The following is a 24,549-nucleotide window of genomic DNA, read 5'->3' on the forward strand; positions in this document are numbered from 1 at the left end:
GGCTCTGGACGCGCAGGCTCAGCGGCCATGGCTCACGGGCCCAGCCGCTCCGCGGCATGTGGGATCTTCCCGGACCGGGGCATGAAGCCGCGTCCCCTGCATCGGCAGGCGGATTCTCAACCACTGCACCACCAGGGAAGCCCCTATATGTATATTCTTTTTCGTGATCTTTTCCATTATGGTTTAGTACAGGATATTGAATATATCCTGTGCTATACAGTAGGACTTTGTTTTTTATCCATTCTTTATATATAATAGTTTGCATCTGCTAATCCCGAACTCCCAGTCCATGCCTCCCCTAACCCCCTCTAGTTTCATGGTCTTTGAACACAGCCCTTTTCCACTTCTGGCCTTTGCATTTGATGCTCCCTTCCTAGAATGCTCTTTCCCTTGCTTTTTGTAGAATGGATAATTTGCAGCCTTCAGATCCCAATTTAGAAGTTATCTCTTCTATCTTATCCAGAATACCATAACTCACTTCTTACATCATTCTTTTTATTTTCATGCCATTTTCACCATTTTAATTATCTGGTTTGTTTACTGACTTTTTGTCTGTCTGCACCCAATAGGATGTAAGCACCATGAGTTTGGTGACTTTGCTTATTTTATTCACTACTTTGTAGCTACTCACAAAATATTTCTTGAAAATGAATGAATGAGGTGACTAGCTGCTTAAAAGCCGACTTCTTGCGTTTGTCCTTCTAATGCCACTTTGCAGACCATGGTTGTATCATATTCTAATTTGGGGGCTAGAAGAGGGAATTAACAGGGATTGAATGACAAACACCTGGCAGGCATTGTGCAGAGAGTATTTAGTCTAGTGACTTAGTTAATCCTCAGAGCAATTTATGAATGTTTTATGTTACCATTTTACAATTGAGGAAGCTGCTGTTTAGAGATTAACTATGACTACACAGTGTACTAAAGGCTAAAGCTAGGAATGGAACCCAAGATTGTCTGACTCCAATCCAGAGCCTCTAGAGCACAGAGCATTAGGAAATTCTGTGGTGGGTATGCTTTTAGGCAGGAAAGTAGGATTTTGGTCACTTAGAAAAAGGGGAGATGGATCTTATTTCTTCATTCTTCTTTCCTCTTCTTTTTCACCCTTTCACTACTGTTAGCCAATCCTTATAGTCACCATTCACTCATCCTGCTCTAGGTGGAATGAATCACATTCACTATTCTCTTGAGAATTCTTTATAACTTTCTACAGTCCTCTTAAAACAGGATTTTCAAAAGATGAGCAATAGTTAGGGAGCAGGGAGGATTTAACATTCCTTTTTGGCTGCCTCATTGCTATTTAAATAGTGAATATTTGGTGTAGGGGACTGGTAACTGATAGTAGAGTTTAGAAGGGGTCAGGGATGGTGAATAGAAGGCAACATAGGAGCAGAGTGCAGCTAGCCATATGGACTGGGCTACTGGACTACTGTATTTCAGAATGTTGTTATAGTACATTAAATCAAACCAAAACAATGTGTGTCTCAGAACGATAGGGAGGGACTTCCCTGGCAGTCCAGTGGTTAAGACTCCGCAATTCCTCTGCAGTGGGCAGGGGTTCGATCCCTAGTTGGGGAACTAAGATCCTGCAGGCTGCGAGGCGTGGCCAAAAAGCAAAACAAAACAAAATAAAAAACAAGATTAGGGAGCATTAGTGAGTCAGTATACTATAGGGAGATCAGTGTGTTTTTATAAATATAGATTTTTAAGAAATACACACAAATATTTTTTCTTTAGAACAGTAAATTTGTCAGAATGAAAAGCACAGTACGAGATAGTTGACTTTAATATTAATTTTTAGTATTATTGAAGGTGGTTTAATAGGAAAGAGAATTGAAACAAAATGTCTTCCTGTTTCTTTTAATATGGGTGGATATGTTAAAATTATTTTTTCTCCTGACATTTATTTCTTTTGTTTTTATTTTTATTACTATTACTACTACTACTTGAGATTGTGGAGTAAAATTACTTAAGGATTCAGTCATTGTTACTGAATTAACATTTATATGTGATTATTGGCATATCAGAATTTGTTTTAGTTATTAAAAACTAGTCTGAATTTAAGCCATATGTACACTCTAATTTTTTCAGATAATACCATTGTTTTATTAATGATAATTTCAAGAATCTCACTAGTATCAGTCTATTGACTTTGTACTATAACTCTTCTTCAATCTACATCATGGATAAATTTAATTAGTTTGGAAACGTAAGGTTTGTGTTACCAGATATTGTATAACTGAGCATTTATAATCTTAAGTGGGTAGTGTTGTACAAAGTATTGGGGAAAACTCTTTTATTAGGTTAAATTAAGGGTAGGCAACCTATGGCCCACTAGCCAGCTGCCTATTTTTGTAAATGAGTTTTATTGGAACATGCCATATGCATTCATTTTACGTGTTATCTGTAGCTTCTTTTGCATTACAGCAGTGTAGGCAAGCAATTGTGACAAAGACCATATGGCTCACAGGCTCATACAAATACCATGAATGCACAGATATTTACTATCTAGCCTCTTGAGAAAAAGTTTGCTGACCCACGGGTTACATTAACAACTTATAACTTACCATTGCAAACTTCCATATTGTGTAGTTTTCCACCTTTGCCTCCTTATCTCCTTGTTATTTTTAGTAATTGTTTTTCTTTCTTTATTTTCATTGATCTATTTTCTGATTCACTGACTCTTTCCTCTGTCATTTCCATTTTGTTACTGATACCACCTAGTGAATTTTTTAAAGTTGTATCATTCAGTTCCAAAATTTCCACTTGGTTCTTTTTTATAGTTTGTATCAGTCTGTTGAGGATTTCTATCTTTCCATTCACTTCAAATGTGGTTACCTTTATCTCTTGGAGCATAGTTATAATAGTTGCTTTATGTTCTATGCCTGATAATTCTAATATCTGCGTCTTTTCAAGGTTAGCATGTGTTGATTGTCTTTTCTCCTGAGAATTGGTTACATTTTCTTGGTTCTTTGTATGTCAGGTAATTTTGGATTGTGTCCTAGACACTGTAAATGTTAAGCTTTATAAATTCTGAATCATTTGGAGAATATTTTTTAAGCAATCAACCCTGTTAGATTTGACTGCTAATTCTTGAGAATTGGTTACATTTTACTGTATTTGTATGCTGAGTAATTTCAGATTGTATCCTGGACATTTAAAATTTTATGTTTTGTATTTTTTTTTCAGTTTTTTTTTTTGATGTGGACCATTTTTAAAGTCTTTATTGAATTTGTTATGACATTGCTTCTGTTTTATGTTTTTTGGGGTTTTTTTGGCCCCAAGGCATGTGGGATCTTAGCTCCCTGACTAGGGATTGAACCCTCACCCCCTTCATAGGAAGGTGAAGGCTTAACCACTGGACCACCAGGGAAGTCCCCAAATTTTATGTTTTATAGATTCTGGGTCCTGTTATAATCCTTGGAGAATTGTGATTAAAAAATTTTTTAAAGGAGACAATCAACTTGATTAGGCTCAGGGCTCAAGTTTTGTCTCTCTGTTGGGGGTGGTTCTAATCTTTGTTTATTTTCAGAGCTTTTAATATGCTGCTTTGGATCTGTCCCATTTATGTACAACTTTGAGGGTGAGCCTGGACTTATGTAGGTTCATACAAAGAAATAGGGATCCTCCTCCTCTACTTTTCTTCTTTGGAATTCCCCTAATACTCTTTGGCCCACAAGGACTCTTTCCTCCATTTCCTCTGGCCAAGAAGAAGGGGTTTCTGGAGTATCACAGTGCTCTTTCTTTAATTCTGACCTGTTTAGTATTTTTTACCCCAGTGATTTAAATTAAGATGAAATTCTTATCCTTGTAAAAACTACTGGGAAATTTAGATGAAAAAATTGAGTGTAGGATTAGATTTCAAAATGGAATGAATCAGAATCTGCATGATGAAATTAAATAGGTGCAAATGTATTCTGTTTACATTCAAATGATTGATTACTTACAGTTATGCCCAGAATGAATCAGACATGACTTTGTAACAATTTTAGATGGAAAGAAAACACACATGGACAATAGTTTATTACAGACAACATGAATGTATTAATAAGCAGAGGTAAAGAGAGCTCACCCAATCTTTGTTTGCATTGATAATAAGAAAATTGTCTCCCTTCTACTTTACTCTGATAGGATTATATCACATCTGCCTCTCCACAAGTGGTCAAAAGGAAGTGAGTATTTCACCTAAAAGATAAAGACTACATAATAAAGACTTTATAAACATTAAAAGATTTATTAATATTAACAGTACTCAGATATTTGAAGAGTTTTCCTGTGGAGTAGAGTGTACTAGGTATATGGAATCCCTGCATTTGTTGTTAGGTTGACTAGAGCAATGTGGACCTTCCAAGTATAATTTGGTGTGGTTTTCATTGTTGATGAATTAACCATGATTCTTTATTTTGTGAAGTTATTTCTTCTGTTAAATGTGGTTTTCTTTGTTACCGTTTTTCTAGTGTACAGAAATACTTGTGACTCATTTCTAGATACTATAATTAATCTCCCCTTTGGTATATTGACAAGCAGTATTGATACACTGGTTTAGTGTAAGTGTGCTTTGGCTTGGGTTTGTTGGCTGTGGATAGAGAAGGATCTTTTCCAGATATTACTGAAGAGAAAAGTTTGTTGGGAGTAGTGTCAAGAAGCTGGTTGGGCAAGTTTCCATGTTGCAAGGTCATTAGGCAGAGTTTCAGGAGAGTATAAGATCCTGTATTTCTTTCTGCCATTGAAAGAAATTCAGTTCACCGCATAAATCCAGCTACCCATTTTCCTGTGGGTCACCTGTTTTACTATTATTGTTGCCTAAAACTTCTCTTTGTTTGCTATGTAGATTCTTAGGATGAGCCATACTTCTTTTAAGTCTAGTGGACTACGGGAATTCCCTGGCGGTCCAGTGGTTAGGACTCGGCGCTTTCACTGGCAGGGTCTGGGTTCAATCCCTGGTCGGGGAACTAAGATCCCATAAGCTGTGTGGTGTGGCCAAAAAAAAAAAAAAAAAAAAAAAATCACTTATCTTAAAAAATAAGTCTATTGGACTAGATCATGATGTTGAAGCATTTTGAGTTTATGACTTTTTAGCAATATTCTAGTGTCTGGGGATAGAGTAGTAGACAAAGTGCTTGCCCCACCATGAAGTTTTAATATTATTATTTAAAAAATTTGTTTAAAAATTACCTACAATTTTATTCACTTTTTTGATAACAGCTTTATTGAGATATAATTCACAGAACATAAAATTCACCCATTTAAAATGTATAGTTTATTGGTTTTTAGTATATTTACAGACTAGTGTAACTATCACCATAGGTTTAGAACCTAATTTTAGATTACTTCAAAAAGAAACCCATATCTTTTAGCAGTCATCCCTCCTTCTTCCATTTCCACCCATCCCCTCAGGCCTAAGCATCCACTAGTCTTTTTCTTTTATACTTCTTGTCTGTGGATTTGCCTGTTCTGGACATTTCATATGAGTGGAATTATACAAAATGTGGTCTTTTGTGACTGGCTTTTTTCACTTAGCATTGTGTTTTCAAGGTTCATCCATGTTGTAGCATGTATCAGGACTTCCATTTCTTTTTATTGACAAATAAAATTCATTGTATGGATATACTTCATTTTGTTTATCCATTCATCAGTTGATGAAAACATTGTTTCTACTTTTTGGCTATTGCAAATAATGCCGATATGAACATTCAGTTATTGGTGTTGTGTGCACATGTTTTTATTTCTCTTGGATATATACCTAGGAGTGAGTATTGCTGAGTCATTTAGTGACTTTATTGCTTAAACTTTGGAGAAACTCAGAACTCACTTATTTTAGATATATAGTTTTATGAATTCTGATAAATGCAGAGTTTTGCAGCCCCACCATACTGAAGATATGGAAAAGTTCCATCACCTAATTACAGTCCTTCATTGCCATCTCTCTTTTTAAAAAGTTTTATTGGGCTTCCCTGGTGGCACAGTCGTTGAGAATCTGCCTGCCAATGCAGGGGACATGGGTTCGAGCCCTGGTCTGGGAAGATCCCACATGCCGCGGAGCAACTAGGCCCGTGAGCCACAATACTGAGCCTGCGCGTCTGGAGCCTGTGCTCCGCAACAAGAGAGGCTGCGATAGTGAGAGGCCCGCGCACTGCGATGAAGAGTGGCCCCCGCTTGCTGCAACTAGAGAAAGCCCTCGCGCAGAAACGAAGACCCAACACAGCCAAAAATAAATAAATTAAAACCCCCCCCCAAAAAACAAAAAAAAAATGCAAAAATTAAAAAAAAATTTATTGAAGTATAGTTGATTTACAATGTTGTGTTAGTTTCTGCTATACATCAAAGTGGTTCAGTTATACATACATATTCTTTTTCATATTCTTTTCCATTATGGTTTATTATAGGATTTTGAATATGGTTCCCTGTCCTATATAGTAGATATTCTATATATAATTCTATATATAATAGTTGCATTCTGTATGTAATAGTTTGCATCTGCTAATCCCAAACTCCCAGTCCATCCCCCATCCCCACCCTTGGCAACCGCAAGTCTGTTCTCTATATCTGTGAGTCATTTTCCATTTCGTAGATAAGTTCATGTGTGTCATATTTTAGATTCCACACGAAGTGATCTCATATGGTATTTGTCTTTCTCTTTCTGACTTATTTCACTTAGTATGATAATCTCTAGTTACATGCTCCGGACGCGCAGGCTCAGCGGCCATGGCTCATGGGCCCAGCCGCTCCGCGGCATGTGTGATCCTCCTGGACCGGGGCATGAACCCGTGTCCCCTGCATCGGCAGGCGGACTCTCAACCACTGTGCCTCCAGGGAAGCCCCACATCTTCTTTATCCATTCATCTGTCAGTGGACATTTAGGTTGCTTCCATGTCTTGGCTGTTGGAAACAGTGCTGCTGTGAACATAGGGGTGCATGTATTTTTTTGAATTATAGTTTTGTCTGTATATATGCCCAGTAGTGTGATTGCTGGATCATAGTGCTGTCTCTTTTTAGATAAACTCTCCCCCAGGCCCTAGCCCCTATAGTTTTGCCTTTGCCGGAGTGTTATTTAAATGGACTCATAGCCATTTTGAGTCTAGCTTCTTTCATTTAACTTAATTAGCATTTGAGATTCACTCATGTTGTTGTATCAGTAATTCATTACTTTTGGAACCCTCCCACACTGTTGGTTGGTGCAGCCACTATGATAAACAGTATGGAGGTTCCTCAAAAACTAAAAATAAAATTACAAAATATTAACAGCATGGTCAGCAGCCATTTTCTTTGGCAATATTGGTCTTTTAAAAAAAAACACAAAACCTAAGCAGAGTATGTTTCTGGGTAAATTTGAATGCGACTGTCAGGAAATCAATTTGTAATATGTGGTGAGTTGTGTTCTGAGTTAGAAAACCAGAGTCAGAGCAAAGGCATTTCTGGCTAAGTACTTGGAGACTAACATTTCTGGATTTGTTTAAAAAAAAAAAAAAAAGAAAAGAAAGCAATATAATGGTTCCTAGTTGTTAACATTCAAATGGTGATTTCCAGAGACTTTTAGAGCTAAAACACAATGGGAAAGAAGGTATAGGCTTGCAATTCTAAAATCAAAAGAGCTTGGGGAAACTAATGGTTTTCTGAAATTAGCAAAAACTCTGGACAGAAATACAGAAATTTCAATATTCATATATTTTACAGTAGAGATATTAATGTATTTGATTAAGGAGTGCTGCCGTATTAACTTTCTAACAGTGGAAAAATTCTAAATTCCAATAAAGGATTTTGGACCTGAATTAACAGCTCAACATGAAATTGAATTGAAACAAATATTAAAATTGGCTAGGTTTTTTTTTTTTTTTTTTTCGTAGTACGCGGGACTCTCACCATTGTGGCCTCTCCTGTTGCGGGGCACAGGCTCCGGACGCACAGGCCCAGCGGCGTAAGAGCTTTACATGTGTGCCATTTCTTTGAAATTCACCTGTTTCTGGAGAAAATGCCTAGCAGTGCTTATCTCATACTGATTTATCTAGGCTTTTTTAGTGGAAGGAGGGGGTGCTAAACAGCCTAGTTGCAAATTACTAAAATACCATTTAAAAAATTGAGATATAATTCACATACCATAAAATTCACAATTTTAAAGTGTACAATTCAGTGGTTTTTTTTTTAACCATATTTATGAAGATGTGCAACGATCACCACTACGAATTAAGGAGAAAATTGCTCCGTAAAATAAGTTCCCTTGGTTTCATGCATTACGTGCCCAGTCTGCAGTAGTGTGTTCATTTGCCATTGGGCAGATGATTCAGCCTGGGCCAAGAATTTGGGACTTTTTAGAAGTTTTAGAGTGACACTCCATTGACTCTTTTATGAGATGAACTACTAATTTAATTCTGTCCGGAAGATAGGGGCAACCATGTATTTTGACCAGGTTGTGATAATGCTTTTTTTACTATGCTATAAAGTATTTTGCTCATGGGCGCGTTGATGTAATAGGAAGAGCACTGTCTTTAGAATACAGAAGAAAGCTGACCTGGCCACTTAGCTTAGTTAGCCTTGTTAACTTGGGCAAATTACTTCATCTTGCTGAGACTAAGTTTATAGGAGATACTGTAAAATGGTTCATTGAGGACAACATGGTTGGTTAGGCTTGCCGCATGCTCTAGATTCAGATCTCCTGACTTCTGTTTTCAGTTTTCTTTTATAGAACTGTATTTTTGTCTTAAATATTTTTATCCAAATGGTCTTTTAAGAAACAATTTATTGGGCTTTCCTGGTGGTGCAGTTGTTGAGAGTCCGCCTGCCGATGCAGGGAACACGGGTTCGTGCCCTGGTCCGGGAAGATCCCACATGCCGCGGAGCGGCTAGGCCCGTGAGCCATGGCCGCTGAGCCTGTGCGTCCGGAGCCTGTGCTCCGCAACGGGAGAGGCCACGACAGTGAGAGGCCCGCATACCACAAAAAAAAAAAAAAAAAAAAAAAGAAACAATTTATTAATCCTCAATATTCTGTTGGTAGTTTTCAGAGAGGGGAATAAATGAAGTCAATATTCTTTATGTGACCAAGGAAAAAGAACGTTTGTTACTGGAATATTGGCCAAATATATGATTGTCTCTTTAGAAGTCTTGTAGTTAACAGTAATATTGTTAGCCAGTAAAGTTACTAATAGAAATCAGGAGCCTTAACCTTTCCTAGTAAGGTTAAATGGTATGGCTCAGCTCTTGGGGCCTACTGCCGATGACTCATTTGAGAACTTATTCCCACATAGTGACAGTTGGCCCTAGCTCGAAAAGCTACTAGCAGTTGGCTTTGTAGAAGAAAGAACAGTCTCATATTTTCTACCATTCATGTGACCACAATACAGAACCATAATTCAAAGCAAGTTTTATTTTGGCTAGGGGTAATCTTCATTCTGAAAGAATTGACAAACTAATATAAAGGACTTTTGTCCTGAAACTTGTTAGGCTTATGTTTTCTACATTGCAAACATATATATAGTTTATTTGGATGAAGCAGTTCCCTTATGAAATGTTTTAGCTTTGTTATTTCTCAGTGCAGCATTTTAAATCAGTTCTTTGTGTGTAGGGGATGATGGCAACGCATGGAACTGTTGTCTGAGGTTGCTAGTTTGAAGAACTAACTAGAGACTGGTACAGTGTTACTAATTTTGAATGACTAAAGCATTGGGTTTTTTGGTTTTGTTTTGTTTAGTTTCCCTCTCCCACATCAGTAAACTTTTGCTACTTGGACATAAAGAATTTTACTTCTAAAGATTCTTTTAGACCTCTGCAACTTGTGGTCATTCATATAAAATTATTATTTGCAGCTGTCACTTTTTCTTCCTTACTGTTTCTTTAAATTAGAAAGGAACATGATGTGAGAACTATTAAATATTTGTTAGGTTGAAGAAAGAATTCTTATTTTGGGTTTATTATATTTGTAGTCTTTCTTTTAAAATACATTTAAATTATAGAAATAATTTATATTTATGGTAGAAAAGGCAGTTATGTAATCCTGTCATCCAGAGATAATTGCTGTTAATTTTCTGTGCCAAGTCTCTTGGTTGTCATTCTTAAAGAGGGAAAATATCACCTTACCAGGTAGAAGAGCTTACGTCTTTCAGTTTTGAAGCTGAATAAAATGATAGTCTTTTGTCTTTTGAAGACTATCCTGACATGTTGAAGTATTTTAAACTAAATTACAGTGGAGAGCCTCTTTTATAAAAATGAGGAGTTGGTGGGTAGATATTGGGAAAATAGCAGCTAAAAAAGAAAAACAAGGAAACAATTGTATTCGCAGAACAGACTAGGTCTTTGTCAGCAGTTTCCACGTTGATGAATTAGTCTTATCTTTCTGAATATCCTGCTTATACTTCCTTAGTCTTTTTCTCTAGAAGGTAAAGGTGGTAGATTCTCATCCTGGGCCTAAAGTTAGGAGGCTTGTTGTTTGATTTTTATTTGTTTTGAGTTTCCATGGAATGTTCATCATGGGAATCACTTTTGGAGAGACTGATCTAATCACATTAGGAAATTTGAAATACTTTGTTTTCTAGTTTCTCTGGAGAAATAAGTGTATAACTCCATTAACTGGATGACAAAGCTTGGGTCATTGACAGAATTTTGTGGTTGTAATTTGCTCTTATTGCTAAAGCAGTTCATTTTTGAGTTCTCTTATCCTTAACTCGCTCTTCTAGAATTCCTAGAGGACCTGTGCAGCAGCCTCTCGAGGATCGAATCTTCACTCCTACTGTCTCGGCAGTGTACAGCACGGTGAGTACCTCAGGGTTGTTTGTCAGATTGTGTGTGTTTTTTGCACATGAACCTTTGATATTATAGGCAGTGTTTGTTAGATTGGTACATAATAGGCTTTTGACAGAAAAGTTCAATAAAATCTCGAACAGAATTAGATGTATATAATATAATAAGGTGAATAGGTCTTTTCCCCTGTCATCTTAATTTAAGAAGTAGACATGAAAGAAACATTCTGTTAAGGTAGATTGACTTGTACACCTGTGTTCTTTTTCCTCCCTTTTCCTCCTTCCATAAATATTGTGATTCTTCTAGGACACTGAGTTTTAATTTTCTTGTGGATATTTTTTCTTAAATTTTAATAAATTTTACACTTTTAAATTTTTTATTTTACTTTTTTCCTTCTTTGATTACATATACAAATGCAGAAAGTTTAGAAAAGAGAACAGTGGTTAATGGGAGTACATTTAAATATTTATGTTAAATGATAGATTCAAATTCATAAATGAAGGGAAATTTAAAAGTTAGAGGATGAAGATAATAAAATTAGAAGCAGATTACAGGGGTATTACAGTGAGCCTAAGGGAATTTAGGGGAGAATCGAGGAGCTGGACATGTCTTTTTTTTTGGCTGTGCCGTGTAGCTTGCGAGATCTTAGTCCCTCAGTCAGGGATTGAACCCAGGCCCTCAGCAGTGAAAGCACAGAGTCCTAACCACTGGACTGCCAGGGAATTCCTGGACATATCTTTATTTTTTAAACTAAAAAAAATTTTTTTTTAAGGGAGGGGGGGATCTCTCCCCTTATTTTCTCTTCCTTTTTTTTTTTTTTTTTTTTTTTTTTTTTTTTTTTTTTTTTTGACTCCACAGCATGTGGGGTCTTTCCGGACCAGGGATTGAACCTGTGTCCCCTGCATTGGCAGGAGGATTCTTAACCACCGAACCACCAGGGAAGCCCTAAAATTTTTTTATATTTTTTTATTTGGTTGCGTGGGGTCTTAGTTGCAGCAGGTGGGCTCCTTAGTTGTGGCTCGCGGGCTCCTTAGTTGCGACTCCAGGGCTCCTTAGTTGTGGCATGAGAACTCTCAGTTGCAGCATGCATGTGGGATCTAGTTCCCTGACCAGGGATTGAACCCGTGCCCCCTGCTTTGGGAGCTCAGAGTTTTATCCACTGCGCCACCAGGGAAGTCCCTGGACATGTCTTTTTAAAAAAAAATTATTTATTTTTATTTATTTATTATTTTTGACTGTGTTGGGTCTCCGTTGCTTCACGCCGGCTTTCCCTAGTTGCAGTGAGCGGGGGCTCCTCTTGGTTGCGTTGTGTGGGCCTCTCATTGCGGTGGCCTCTCTTGTTGCGGAGCACGGGCCCTAGAGCACGCGGGCTTCAGTAGATGCAGCGCGTGGGCTCAGTAGTTGTGGCTCGTGGGCTCTAGAGTGTAGGCTCAGTAGTTGTGGCGCACAGGCTTAGTTGCTCCGTGGCATGTGGCATCTTCCCGGACCAGGGCTCGAACCCGTGTCCCCTGCGTTGGCAGGCGGATTCTCAACCACTGCGCCACCAAGGAAGCCCTGGACATATCTTTTAATGTTTCATTTCATCATACCATTCATCCTTGGAAATAGGGTGCTTTAAAGAACTCACAGTATAGTGAGAGAGATGAGTAAATAAATAATTGTAATCCAAGTGATATGATAAAGCAATAATTATCCTTTTGGGTTATAAATTACTTGTAGAGTCTGAAAATAGTCGCAGTGCTTTCTCCTCAAAAAAGAGCATATACCAAGTGTTTACATATAATTTTAGAACTTCACAGATGTCCATCAGGCCATTCATAAGGCTCTGGTTGAGAACCTTTGATTAGAGATATGAACATGCTATTATATGGGAAAGGGAGAAGTTGCTTCATTGAGGAAGTGACACTAAGCTGGAAGGTATAAGACTTCTAAGCAGAAAAGGGAAGAAAAGGCCTTCTAGGAAGTGAAAAATTAGAGGCATGGTTAATAGAATGGCCAGTAGTCAGAAGTGTGGCATGTGTGCTAGGTTTTGTAGCCAAAGTAGAGATGAGATAAGTGAGTTTTGCAGGTTTTAAGGTTGTCCTAAAGAGATAGAGGTTTATCATGCAGGTAATGGGTAAGGTAATTATTTTTCTTGGTTTGCTTAAAACAAGTCTCAGTTTACACCTATGGTAGATCAACTAAACACCTGTTAATTACTTTTTGAACCCTCTATAACTCTTAAAATGGCCCCAGTTTGGATGATAAACTATCTGCTCACTGTACTAATTGGGAATCTTCAATTTACATTAAAAAAAATAACCTTTAATTTTTTTCTGGCACAAACTTCCTCCAGGCCAGAGTTGTTTGTTTGTTTAAAGTACTGAGGTTGGGGACTTCCCTGGCAGTCCAGTGGATAAGACTCTGTGCTTCCACTGCAGGGACATGGGTTCAATCCCTGGTTAGGGAACTAAGATCCCGCATGCTGCGTGGCATGGCTGAAAAAAAAAGTACTGAGCTTAAAGGCTGTAGAATTTTATCAGGCATAACTCTTAACATATAATTTTTGCTAATTATGAAAGTATACCTTCAACATTAAATTATTTTCAAAATTAGGCTAGGAAAAAGAAGAAGATGAAAATTTCTAGTAATCTTGATTGATTTCTAGAGGCATCTACTATAACCGTTTTTTGGTATAGTTCCTTTGTCTCTTTTTCTTCTCTCCCCTTATTTTCTCCTCCTTTTTTTTTTTTTTTTTTTTTTTTGCTGTACGCGGGCCTCTCACTGTTGTGGCCTTTCCCACTGCAGAGCACAGGCTCCGGACGTGCAGGCCCAGTGGCCATGGCTCACAGGCCCAGCCGCTCTGCAGCATGTGGGATCCTCCCGGACCGGGGCACGAACCGGCGTCCCCTGCATCGGCAGGCGGGCTCCCAACCACCGCGCCACCAGGGAAGCCCCTCCCTTTCTTTTTAAAAAACTTTATTTTATTTATTTTTGGCTGCGTTGGGTCTTTGTTGCTGTGCGTGGGCTTTCTCTAGTTGCGGTGAGCGGGGGCTACTCTTCATTGTGGTGTGCGGGCTTCTCATTGTGGTGGCTTCTCTTGTTGTGGAGCACGGGCTCTAGGCATGCAGGCTTCAGTAGTTGTGGCACACGGGCTCAGTAGTTGTGGCTCTAGAGCACAGACTCAGTAGTTGTGGTGCATGGGTTTAGTTACTCCACAGCATGTGGGGTCTTTCCGGACCAGGGATTGAACCTGTGTCCCCTGCATTGGCAGGAGGATTCTTAACCACCGAACCACCAGGGAAGCCCTAAAATTTTTTTATATTTTTTTATTTGGTTGCGTGGGGTCTTAGTTGCAGCAGGTGGGCTCCTTAGTTGTGGCTCGCGGGCTCCTTAGTTGCGACTCCAGGGCTCCTTAGTTGTGGCATGAGAACTCTCAGTTGCAGCATGCATGTGGGATCTAGTTCCCTGACCAGGGATTGAACCCGTGCCCCCTGCTTTGGGAGCTCAGAGTTTTATCCACTGCGCCACCAGGGAAGTCCCTGGACATGTCTTTTTAAAAAAAAATTATTTATTTTTATTTATTTATTATTTTTGACTGTGTTGGGTCTCCGTTGCTTCACGCCGGCTTTCCCTAGTTGCAGTGAGCGGGGGCTCCTCTTGGTTGCGTTGTGTGGGCCTCTCATTGCGGTGGCCTCTCTTGTTGCGGAGCACGGGCCCTAGAGCACGCGGGCTTCAGTAGATGCAGCGCGTGGGCTCAGTAGTTGTGGCTCGTGGGCTCTAGAGTGTAGGCTCAGTAGTTGTGGCGCACAGGCTTAGTTGCTCCGTGGCATGTGGCATCTTCCCGGACCAGGGCTCGAACCCGTGTCCCCTGCGTTGGCAGGCGGATTCTCAACCACTGCGCCACCAAGGAAGCCCTGGACATATCTTTTAATGTTTCATTTCATCATACCATTCATCCTTGGAAATAGGGTGCTTTAAAGAACTCACAGTATAGTGAGAGAGATGAGTAAATAAATAATTGTAATCCAAGTGATATGATAAAGCAATAATTATCCTTTTGGGTTATAAATTACTTGTAGAGTCTGAAAATAGTCGCAGTGCTTTCTCCTCAAAAAAGAGCATATACCAAGTGTTTACATATAATTTTAGAACTTCACAGATGTCCATCAGGCCATTCATAAGGCTCTGGTTGAGAACCTTTGATTAGAGATATGAACATGCTATTATATGGGAAAGGGAGAAGTTGCTTCATTGAGGAAGTGACACTAAGCTGGAAGGTATAAGACTTCTAAGCAGAAAAGGGAAGAAAAGGCCTTCTAGGAAGTGAAAAATTAGAGGCATGGTTAATAGAATGGCCAGTAGTCAGAAGTGTGGCATGTGTGCTAGGTTTTGTAGCCAAAGTAGAGATGAGATAAGTGAGTTTTGCAGGTTTTAAGGTTGTCCTAAAGAGATAGAGGTTTATCATGCAGGTAATGGGTAAGGTAATTATTTTTCTTGGTTTGCTTAAAACAAGTCTCAGTTTACACCTATGGTAGATCAACTAAACACCTGTTAATTACTTTTTGAACCCTCTATAACTCTTAAAATGGCCCCAGTTTGGATGATAAACTATCTGCTCACTGTACTAATTGGGAATCTTCAATTTACATTAAAAAAAATAACCTTTAATTTTTTTCTGGCACAAACTTCCTCCAGGCCAGAGTTGTTTGTTTGTTTAAAGTACTGAGGTTGGGGACTTCCCTGGCAGTCCAGTGGATAAGACTCTGTGCTTCCACTGCAGGGACATGGGTTCAATCCCTGGTTAGGGAACTAAGATCCCGCATGCTGCGTGGCATGGCTGAAAAAAAAAGTACTGAGCTTAAAGGCTGTAGAATTTTATCAGGCATAACTCTTAACATATAATTTTTGCTAATTATGAAAGTATACCTTCAACATTAAATTATTTTCAAAATTAGGCTAGGAAAAAGAAGAAGATGAAAATTTCTAGTAATCTTGATTGATTTCTAGAGGCATCTACTATAACCGTTTTTTGGTATAGTTCCTTTGTCTCTTTTTCTGTGTTGTAGGCTCTGAATAAGATATTTTATTCTCATTTTTCACTGTATGTTGTAATGTTAGCTTTTCCTATGCTACTTGAAACATGTCTGAAATAATAAATTGTTGTATACTGTTTTGTTATAAGAATTTAGCATTCACTCAACATTTGACAGATTATTTCTTTTTTTTTTTTTATTTTTTTTATTTTTGGCTGCATTGGGTCTTCGTTGCTGCACACGGGCTTTCTCTAGTTGAGGTGGGCGGGGGCTACTCTTCGTTGCGGTGCGCGGGCTTCTCATTGCGGTGGCTTCTCTTATGCGGAGCACGGGCTCGAGGCGCGCGGGCTTCAGTAGTTGTGGCTCGCGGGCTCTAGAGCGCAGGCTCAGTAGTTGTGGCGCACGGGCTTAGTTGCTCCGTGGCATGTGGGATCTTCCTGGACCAGGGCTCGAACCCGTGTCCCCTGCATTGGCAGGCGGATTCTTAACCACTGCGCCACCGGGGAAGCCCAGACAGATTATTTCTTAAGCTTTTAATGTATGTCAGACACTGTTCTAGACGTTGGGAATATAGTAGTGAGCAAACTAAATCTGCAGTCCTCAAGGAGCTTACTTTTTTGTGAGATAGAAAGATAGTTAAATAAAAAAAAATAATGTGTGCAATATGCTATTAGGTGGTAATAAATGCCTTGATGAAAACGTGGCAAGATAAAGGGATAAAGAATAACTGGACATCCTACTTTAGCTAGGGCTCCCAGGGAAGTTTTATCTGAAACAATGGCATTTAAGTAGAAACTTAAGAAGTAAGCGAGTGAGATTGTAGATTTTAGGGAAAGAGCACTTCTGGTAGAAGAAAGAGCAGTGCAGAGGCCCAGAGATAGAATCTGGAGCATCAGATTATATAGGGCACTATAGACCATGGTAAAGATTTTGGATTTTAATCTAGATGTGCCATTGGAAATTTAAGAACAGAAGATCTGATTTTATTTTTTTAAGGTGACTGTACCTACTGTATAGAGGGTAGACTGATGAGGGTAGGTGGTTGTGGTTGTGAGGTGGAAGCAAGACCAGTAGGCGGTTATTGTAGTAATATAGGCAAATGATGGTGGCTTGCTCTAAGCTGGTGACAGTCAAAGAGAGGAGATGGGGTTTGCTGTATATTTTGAAAGTGGAGTCAATAGGATATGATGATGGCTTGGATGTGGGATGTGAGAGAAAGAAGAGTAAAGGGAGATGTCGTGGATTGTCACTTGAGCAACTGAGTGGATGAACATGGTACTATTTATAGGAAGGAACACTGGGTGAGGAACAAGGTCTTTGTTGAGGAAAATTTATATATGTGAACATTATTTTTGTGAGGAGTTAAGCATTAGGTTGTTTCCTGTCGTGAATAACCTACTGAATTTTAACCCTTTTCTGTATTTTGGATTATTTTGTAGAGTAACTTTTTAGAAATGCAATTCCTGAGTTAAAGTGTAGGCATGTTATTAAGATTCCTCATAAATGAGGACATGTGACTTCATAAACTTAGTACTTTAGAGAGGAGATAATCAAAATCCTGTGAGTAACACAGTGCCTGCTACACAGTTTATGTGAATTGTTTTGCATCTAAGGTTTTGAATTTATTTTTTGAGTTAGATCAAATTTGACTTTTACTATTAAAAGCTACTGCCATATTTGTGGTCCTTCAGTTAATTTAAAAATTGGGTGTGTCAGTTATATGTGATGCCTATTCTGGAAGGACCAGGGGTTTTAGACAGTAAAAAGTTACCTTAAAATATGATGTCTCTACTTTTTGATCACTTATTTCCATTCTTAGTAATTTAAGTCTCTTCCCCACTTTTACAATGCTGTTGTGCCCATTAACAATGAGTAGGAGGGTAGTTGACCAGGTGCTTAGTCTCCCTTTTTCTCAGCCCCAAGGTTATGTATTCGTCATTATTCTCTAGTGTCTAGGTCCATTAGCATCATTTATGACATTTAGTGTCATAAAATAAAGGCTAACCTTCAATTCACCTCCTCCTGGCTCCTCATATGGTGCCCATATGTCACTTTAATTGAGTTGGTTAAATTCCTTGAAAGGCAAAAAGATACCTGGATAGTCTTTAAAAATTATACAAAGATTTTGCTTTTTAATGTCTGATATGGAGGCCGTATGCCCTTATGTCAGCCATTTTAGATAAGTTCTCTGCTGCTAATCAAAGAGGTATCAGAAGTAGGGCTCAGCTTTTATAATGCCTTCATTTTACATTTTAGCATGCTTATTATTTATTTATTATAGTCCGGTTTATCTAAGTTTCTCCTTGGAATATTTATCAGGGAAGAGAGGGATACTTTTGTCATTATTCTTCATTAACCATAATTAGGGTGATTCGTCATACGAACAAAAAAAGAATAAAGCCAATATTTTTTAAATGCTAGTAAGAGCAGTATATACTATGGTAGAGAGGAAATGGCAAAACTAAAGAGGCATGAGCTAATCTGAAGTATATTCATTAATAACTGTCTTATTGGCATGCTTCTGAAGAACAAAATGTGAAATTTTACCATGTTGTATATTTTTGGCTTATATAGTCAGCCCTCCATATCCAGGGGTTCCTCATCCTCGGATTCAACCAACCGTGGATCGAAATACTTGAAAAAAAAGATTTCAGAAAGTTCCAAAAAGCAAAACTTGAATTTGCTGTTTGCTGGCAGCTCTCTACATAGCATTTACATTGTTTTAGGTACTAGTGTAATCTAGAGATGATTTAAAGTATAGGAGAGGATGTGTGTAGATTATATGCGAACACTAAGCCATTTTATATAAGAGACTTGAGCATCCTCAGATTTTGGTATCTGTCGGGGGAGTGTGTCTAGGAGGAACCAATCCCTCTCAGATACCTAGGGATAACTGTATATCTTATTTAGAGAAATTAGATTTTATGACTATTAAACCAGTATTTTTAACATAATTACAGAGATAAACAATAAATTTTTTTTCTGGAATAGTGACTTTACTACAAGAAGCAGCAGTCTATATTCTAGGGCATTGGAAGGGCTGGGTTATTAACTGCTTGCAAAAAATTCCTGTCAATAAATTATTTAATTTGAATAAATTACTCCTTAATATCATAACATTTCACAATCCTTTTTAGTCAGCTTATACTTTATAAAGTTTTGATTCTGTCATCCTGTAGCTCTGTCATGTAATTAGAAAGTCAGCTGATACGTATTAAGTAGGCCAACATGTCAATGGAGACCTCTGCACAGAGACAAAATTTAGCTTGGGTTGATCGACACTCTTTAAGCAGTGGTGTCCAGCCAGATGTAAATCCACTTAATTGCCCTATAATCCAGCACAGAGTAACAATCCATTTTCTTCCCCCCAATGGTAAAACACCAGCTGAACTAATTATTTGTTTGTTTATTTATACTTTATTTTTAAGAACAGCGTTATTGAGTGTATTTGATATATAGGATATGTAGTGCCTATGATTTAAATATATCTAAAGTGTAGTATTTAAAGTGTATAATTTGGTAAGTTTTATTATAAGTTTACAGCAGTAAAAACCTCTACCACAATCAAGAAAATTAACATACCCATCACTCCCAAAGTTTTCCTCATGCCTTTGCCATCTTTCTACCTTCCCCCACCACTGGTCCGCTTTCTGTCATTATGGATTTGCATTTTCTAGACTTTGTTTTTTGTTTTTTCACTCAGGTTAATTATTCTGAGATTTATCCATGTTGCTATGTTTATCATTAGTTTATTCCTGGAAAAAAAGTAAACTCTGGGCTTAAAATTTAGAGTTGTCATAATCATGTTTCATATATTATTTTTTCCTCCTAATAATAGAGTTTGGTTTTTGTTAAACATAATGTAAATCATAATGATTATACAATTTGGCAGTTTTCTTTTTTAATACAACATTGCATTGTAAATAATTGTCATGCTGTTACATAGCATTTATAAACATTATGTTAACAGCTTAAGTAAGTAGCATGTCAATGAGATGAACATAATTTACATAATCAGTTAATTTACAAACTAGTGTTTGGTTTAAAGATCCCTTCTTTATTTTCTATTTTAAATAACTTTGTGATACATACATATATAAAATACATATTCATTCATATATATGTGTATTTTTTATTTTTCTATTTAAATAGGGTTATTTCCTTTGGCTAACATTCCCAAAGCAGCCTTACTAGGTTAAAATATTGGGTTGGCCAGAAGTTTCATTGTTTTTTTCCGTAAGATGGCTCTAGTAGCGCTTAGTGGTCTTTAACTTCATTCGAAACAGTTTTCTTAGATTCTATTGTGACAGCTGTCATAGCAGCATGCATTAAAAAAAAAAGAAACATCAAAATTGGTGAATTTTTGTGTAGCCATTTTAATATTGAAGATGGAAGAAAAACAACATTTTTGGCATATTATGTTTTATTATTTCAAGAAAGGTAAAAATGCAACTGAAATACAAAAAAAGATTTGTGCAGTGTATGGAGAAGGTGCTGTGACTGATCAGATATGTCAAAAGTGATTTGCGAAGTTTCGTGCAGGAGATTTCTCACTGGACGATGCTCTGTAGTCGGGTAGACCAGTTGAAGTTGATAGCGATCAAATTGAGACATTAATTGAGAACAATCAACGTTATACCACATGGTAGATAGCCAACATACTCAAAATATCCAAATCAAGTGTTGAGAGTCATTTGCACTAGCTTGGTTATGTTAATAGCTTTGATGTTTGGGTTCCACATAAGTTAAGCAAAAAAAACCTTCTTGACTGTATTTCTGCATGCGATCCTCTACTTAAACGTAAGGAAAATGTTCCGTTTTTAAAAAAATTATGGGGCTTCCCTGGTGGTCCAGTAGTTAAGAATCCGCCTGCCAATGCAGCGGACACAGGTTCGATCCCTGGTCCGGGAAGATCCCATGTGCTGCGGAGCAACTAAGCCTGTGTGCCACAACTCCCGAGCCTGCACTCTGGAGCCTGCGAGCCACAACTACTGAGCCCGCGTGCTACAACTATTGAAGCCTGTGCGCCTAGAGCGTGTGCTCCGCAACAAGACAAGCCACTGCAATGAGAAGCCCGCGCACCGCAATGAAGAGTAGCCCCTGCTGACCTCAACTAGAGAAAGCCCGCGTGCAGCAATGAAGATCCAATGCAGCCAAAAATAAATAAATAAAACAAATAAATTTAAAAAATAAAAAAAACAAATTGTGACGGCGATGAAAAGTGGATACTGTACAATAAGGAGGAATGGAAGAGTTGGTGGGGCAAGCGAAATGAACCACCACCAACCACACCAAAGGCCAGTCTTCATCCAAAGAAGGTGATGTTGTATATATGATGGGATTGGAAGGGAGTCCTCTATTATGACCTCCTTCTGGAAAACCAAATGATTAATTCCAACAGGTACTGCTCCCAGTTAGACCACCTGAAAGCAGCACTCAATGAAAAGCATCTGGAATTAGTCAACAGAAAATGCATAATCTTCCATCAGGATAACTAACGCAAGACCTCGTGTTTCTTTAATGACCAGGCAAAAACTGTTACAGCTTGGCTAGGAAGTTGCGATTCATCTGCTGTATTCACCAGACATTGCACCTTCAGATTTCCATTTATTTCAATCTTTAAAAAATTCTCTTAATGGAAAAAATTTCAATTCCCTGAAGACGGTAAAAGACACCTGGAACAGTTCTTTGCTCAAAAAGATTAAAAGTTTTGGGAATTATGAAGTTGCCTGAAAAATGGCAGAAGGACGTGGAACAAAACGGTGAATACGTTGTTCAATAAAGTTCTTGGTGAAAATGAAAAATGTGTCTTTTAGTTTTACTTAAAAACCTAAGGAACTTTTTGGCCAACCCAATACACACACTATAAAGATAATACTCTTCACATACTGTAAAGTTACGGGCCTTTATGTTGCTGCAAGCATTATGGGAGTCTATCCATTTCATTTTATCTTGATAGTTTCAGGTCTTCTCATTTTCAAACATCTTTGCTAATTCGATAGGTCAAAAGTGCTATTAAACAATTCACAGGTGAGGAAATTGGCAGGTTAAGTGACTGTGGAAGAAGGTTTACATTGATAAAATAATGTCATATTTTGGTTGTAAAATTAACAAAGGTTTAATTATATACCCAATTCTCAGTTGTAGGAACGTACTATTTAGGAATTTTTAGGACTTTTTTCTTAGCTTTTTTTTTTCCTGTTTAATATTTTTGAATTACTGGGTATAGAAAAGGAATGAAATTTTCCTGTTTGTTGTGGCAAGAAGGTTGTAAGGAAGATTGTAGTTTTAAAATTATTATTGTCGCTTTTCTCCAGTGGCATTGCTGAGTGATATTCAACCACAGTTGGAAATCCAAATTTTTGTATTTGGAATTTAATAAAAGATGAAAATCACATTTAGCGATACATGTACATACATATATTTAAATTGTGTAAAATAAACCTAACAAAATTTATCACCTTAATCATTTTTAAGTGTACACTTAAGTTGTACTAAGTATATTCACATTGTTGTGCAAATACCATTACCATCCATTCCCAGAACTCTTTTCAGCTTGTAAAACTGTACCTATTAAATAACAACTTCATTCTTCTCTCTCCCCAGTCCCTAGAAACCACCACTCTGCTTTCTTTCTCTATGATTTTGACTACTTTAAGTACCTCGCATAAATGCAATCATACAGTATTTGTCTTTTTTTGTGACTGTCTTATTTCACTTAGCATAATGTCCTCAGTGTTCATCCACATTGTTGCATGTGTCAGAATTTTCTTTCCTTTTCAGGCTGAATAATGTCCCAATGTATGTGTATTGCACATTTTTGCTTATCCATTCCTCTGTCAATGGACACTTGGTTTGCTTCATCATTATAGCTATTGTGAAGAATGCTGCCATGATACCTCTTTGAAACCCTGCTTTCAGTTCTTCTGGGTATATGCCTGGAAGTAGAATTGCTGGATCATATGATAATTTTATTTTTAATATTTTGATGAATCATTGTACTGTTTTCCACAGTGGCTCTGCCATTTTACATTCCCACCAACAGTGTAAAAGGATTCTAATTTTTCCACATCCACTCCAACCCTTGTTGTTTTCTGTTTCTTTGGGTTTTTTTTGATAGTAGCTATTCTAATGGGTGTGAGGTGATGTGTCACTATAGTATTGATTTGCATTTGCATAATGATTAGTAATGTTGAGCATCTTTTCATGTGCACCTTGGCCATTTGTATATCTTCTTAAGTGAAATATCTATTCAAGTCTCCTGCCCATTTTTGAGTTAAGTTGTTTGTCTTGTTGTTGTTCAATGTTAGTAGTTTTCTGTATATTCTGGATATTAATCCTGTATCAGATACATGATTTGCAGATATTTTTCCCATTCTGTGCATTGCCTTTTTACTCTGTCAGTAGTGTCTTTTGAGGCACAAAATTTTTTTCATTTTCATGACGTGCAAGTTGTCTATTTTTTCTTTTGTTACTGGCGCCATTGGTGTCATATTTAAGAAATCATTGCTAGATCCAATGTCTTAAAGCTTTTGTCCTAGGTTTTCTTCTAAGAGTTTATTGTTTTCGGTCTCATATTTAGGTCCTTGATCCATTTTGGGTTAATTTTTGTATATGGTGCAAAGTAAGGTCCAACTTCGTTCTTCTGCATGTGGACATCCAGTTTTCCCAGTGCCATTTGTTGAAAAGACTGTTCTTTCCCCATTGAATGGTCTTGGCACCCTTGTTGAAAATCATTTGATCATATATGTGAGTATTTATTTCTGGGCTCTCTATTCTCTTCTATTGGGAATCTATCTTTATGCCAGTAGCACACTGTTTTGATTACTATAGTTTTGTAGTAAGTTTTGAAATCAGAAAGTATATGAGTCCTTCAGCTTTGTTGTTCTTTTTCAAGATTGTTTTGGCTATTTGGGGTCCCTTGAAATTCCATATAAATTTTAGGATGGATTTTTCTATTTCTTTAAAAAGAAGTCATTGGGATTTTGATAAGAATTGCATTGGATCTGCAGATCACTTTGGATAGTACTGACAACAATATGAAGTCCTTCCTATCTATGAACATGAGATGTGTTTCCATTTACTTATGTCTTCTTTAATTCCTTTCAGCAATGGTTTGTAGTTTTCATTGCACAAGTCTTTCATTTCTTTAAGTTAATTCCTAAGTATTCTTTTTGATGCTATTGTACATGGAATTGTTTTCTTCATTATTTGTGTTTAGAAATTCAACTGATTTTTGTGTGTTGACTTTGTATCCTGCTACTTCGATGAATTCATTTTGTGTTGTAAGAGTTTTTTTTTCTTGGTGTGGAATCTGTATACATTGTAAGTATGTGTGTGTGTGTGTGTGTGTGTATATGTATACATATATAAAAAAAATCTTCTTTCTCCATTCATCCTCTAATAGACTTATATCTTAGCTATTGTGAATAATGCTGCAGTAGATATGGGAATGCAGCTATCTTTTAGATATCTTGTTTTATTTCCTTTGGATATATACCCAGAAGTGGGATTGCTGGATCATATGGTTGGCTGATTCTAAGGCTTGTATTACTTTGAAAGATCATCTTGAATTTTACAAAAATTTATAAGATATTCCAGATTGAATATATTTCATCATTTCCTTATTCTTCCTGGGCTCACATTTTACTAATATCTTCAAGTTTTACTTTTATAAAAAACCCATCACTAACATTATCCTCCTTTCTTTAGACAAATCTCACAATCAACATCAAATATTTATGGCTAGGTGCTGCTACAACTGTATTTTTTGTCTTTGTTAAAAATGTCTGTTAATTAGATCCAG

General features: G+C 37.4%; 1 protein-coding gene across 15 annotated transcripts in view; it reads left to right on the top strand.

Annotated features, from left to right (window-relative positions):
- The window catches only part of EIF4G3 (eukaryotic translation initiation factor 4 gamma 3), a 384,857-nt gene that overhangs the window by 75,505 nt on the left and 284,803 nt on the right, over window positions 1–24,549 (top strand). For all 15 annotated transcript variants that reach the window (XM_024125370.3, XM_055083733.1, XM_055083731.1 and 12 more), the window contains one exon: window positions 10,665–10,740. Coding sequence is in view for 1 of the 15 variants with exons in the window: in XM_055083731.1 (XP_054939706.1) it covers window positions 10,665–10,740 (76 nt within the window). In the remaining 14 variants the exon portion in view is untranslated. The remainder of the gene's footprint in view (window positions 1–10,664; window positions 10,741–24,549) is intronic.

This window comes from Physeter macrocephalus, chromosome 3, assembly GCF_002837175.3.
Source record: "Physeter macrocephalus isolate SW-GA chromosome 3, ASM283717v5, whole genome shotgun sequence".
Lineage (NCBI taxonomy): Eukaryota > Metazoa > Chordata > Mammalia > Artiodactyla > Physeteridae > Physeter > Physeter macrocephalus.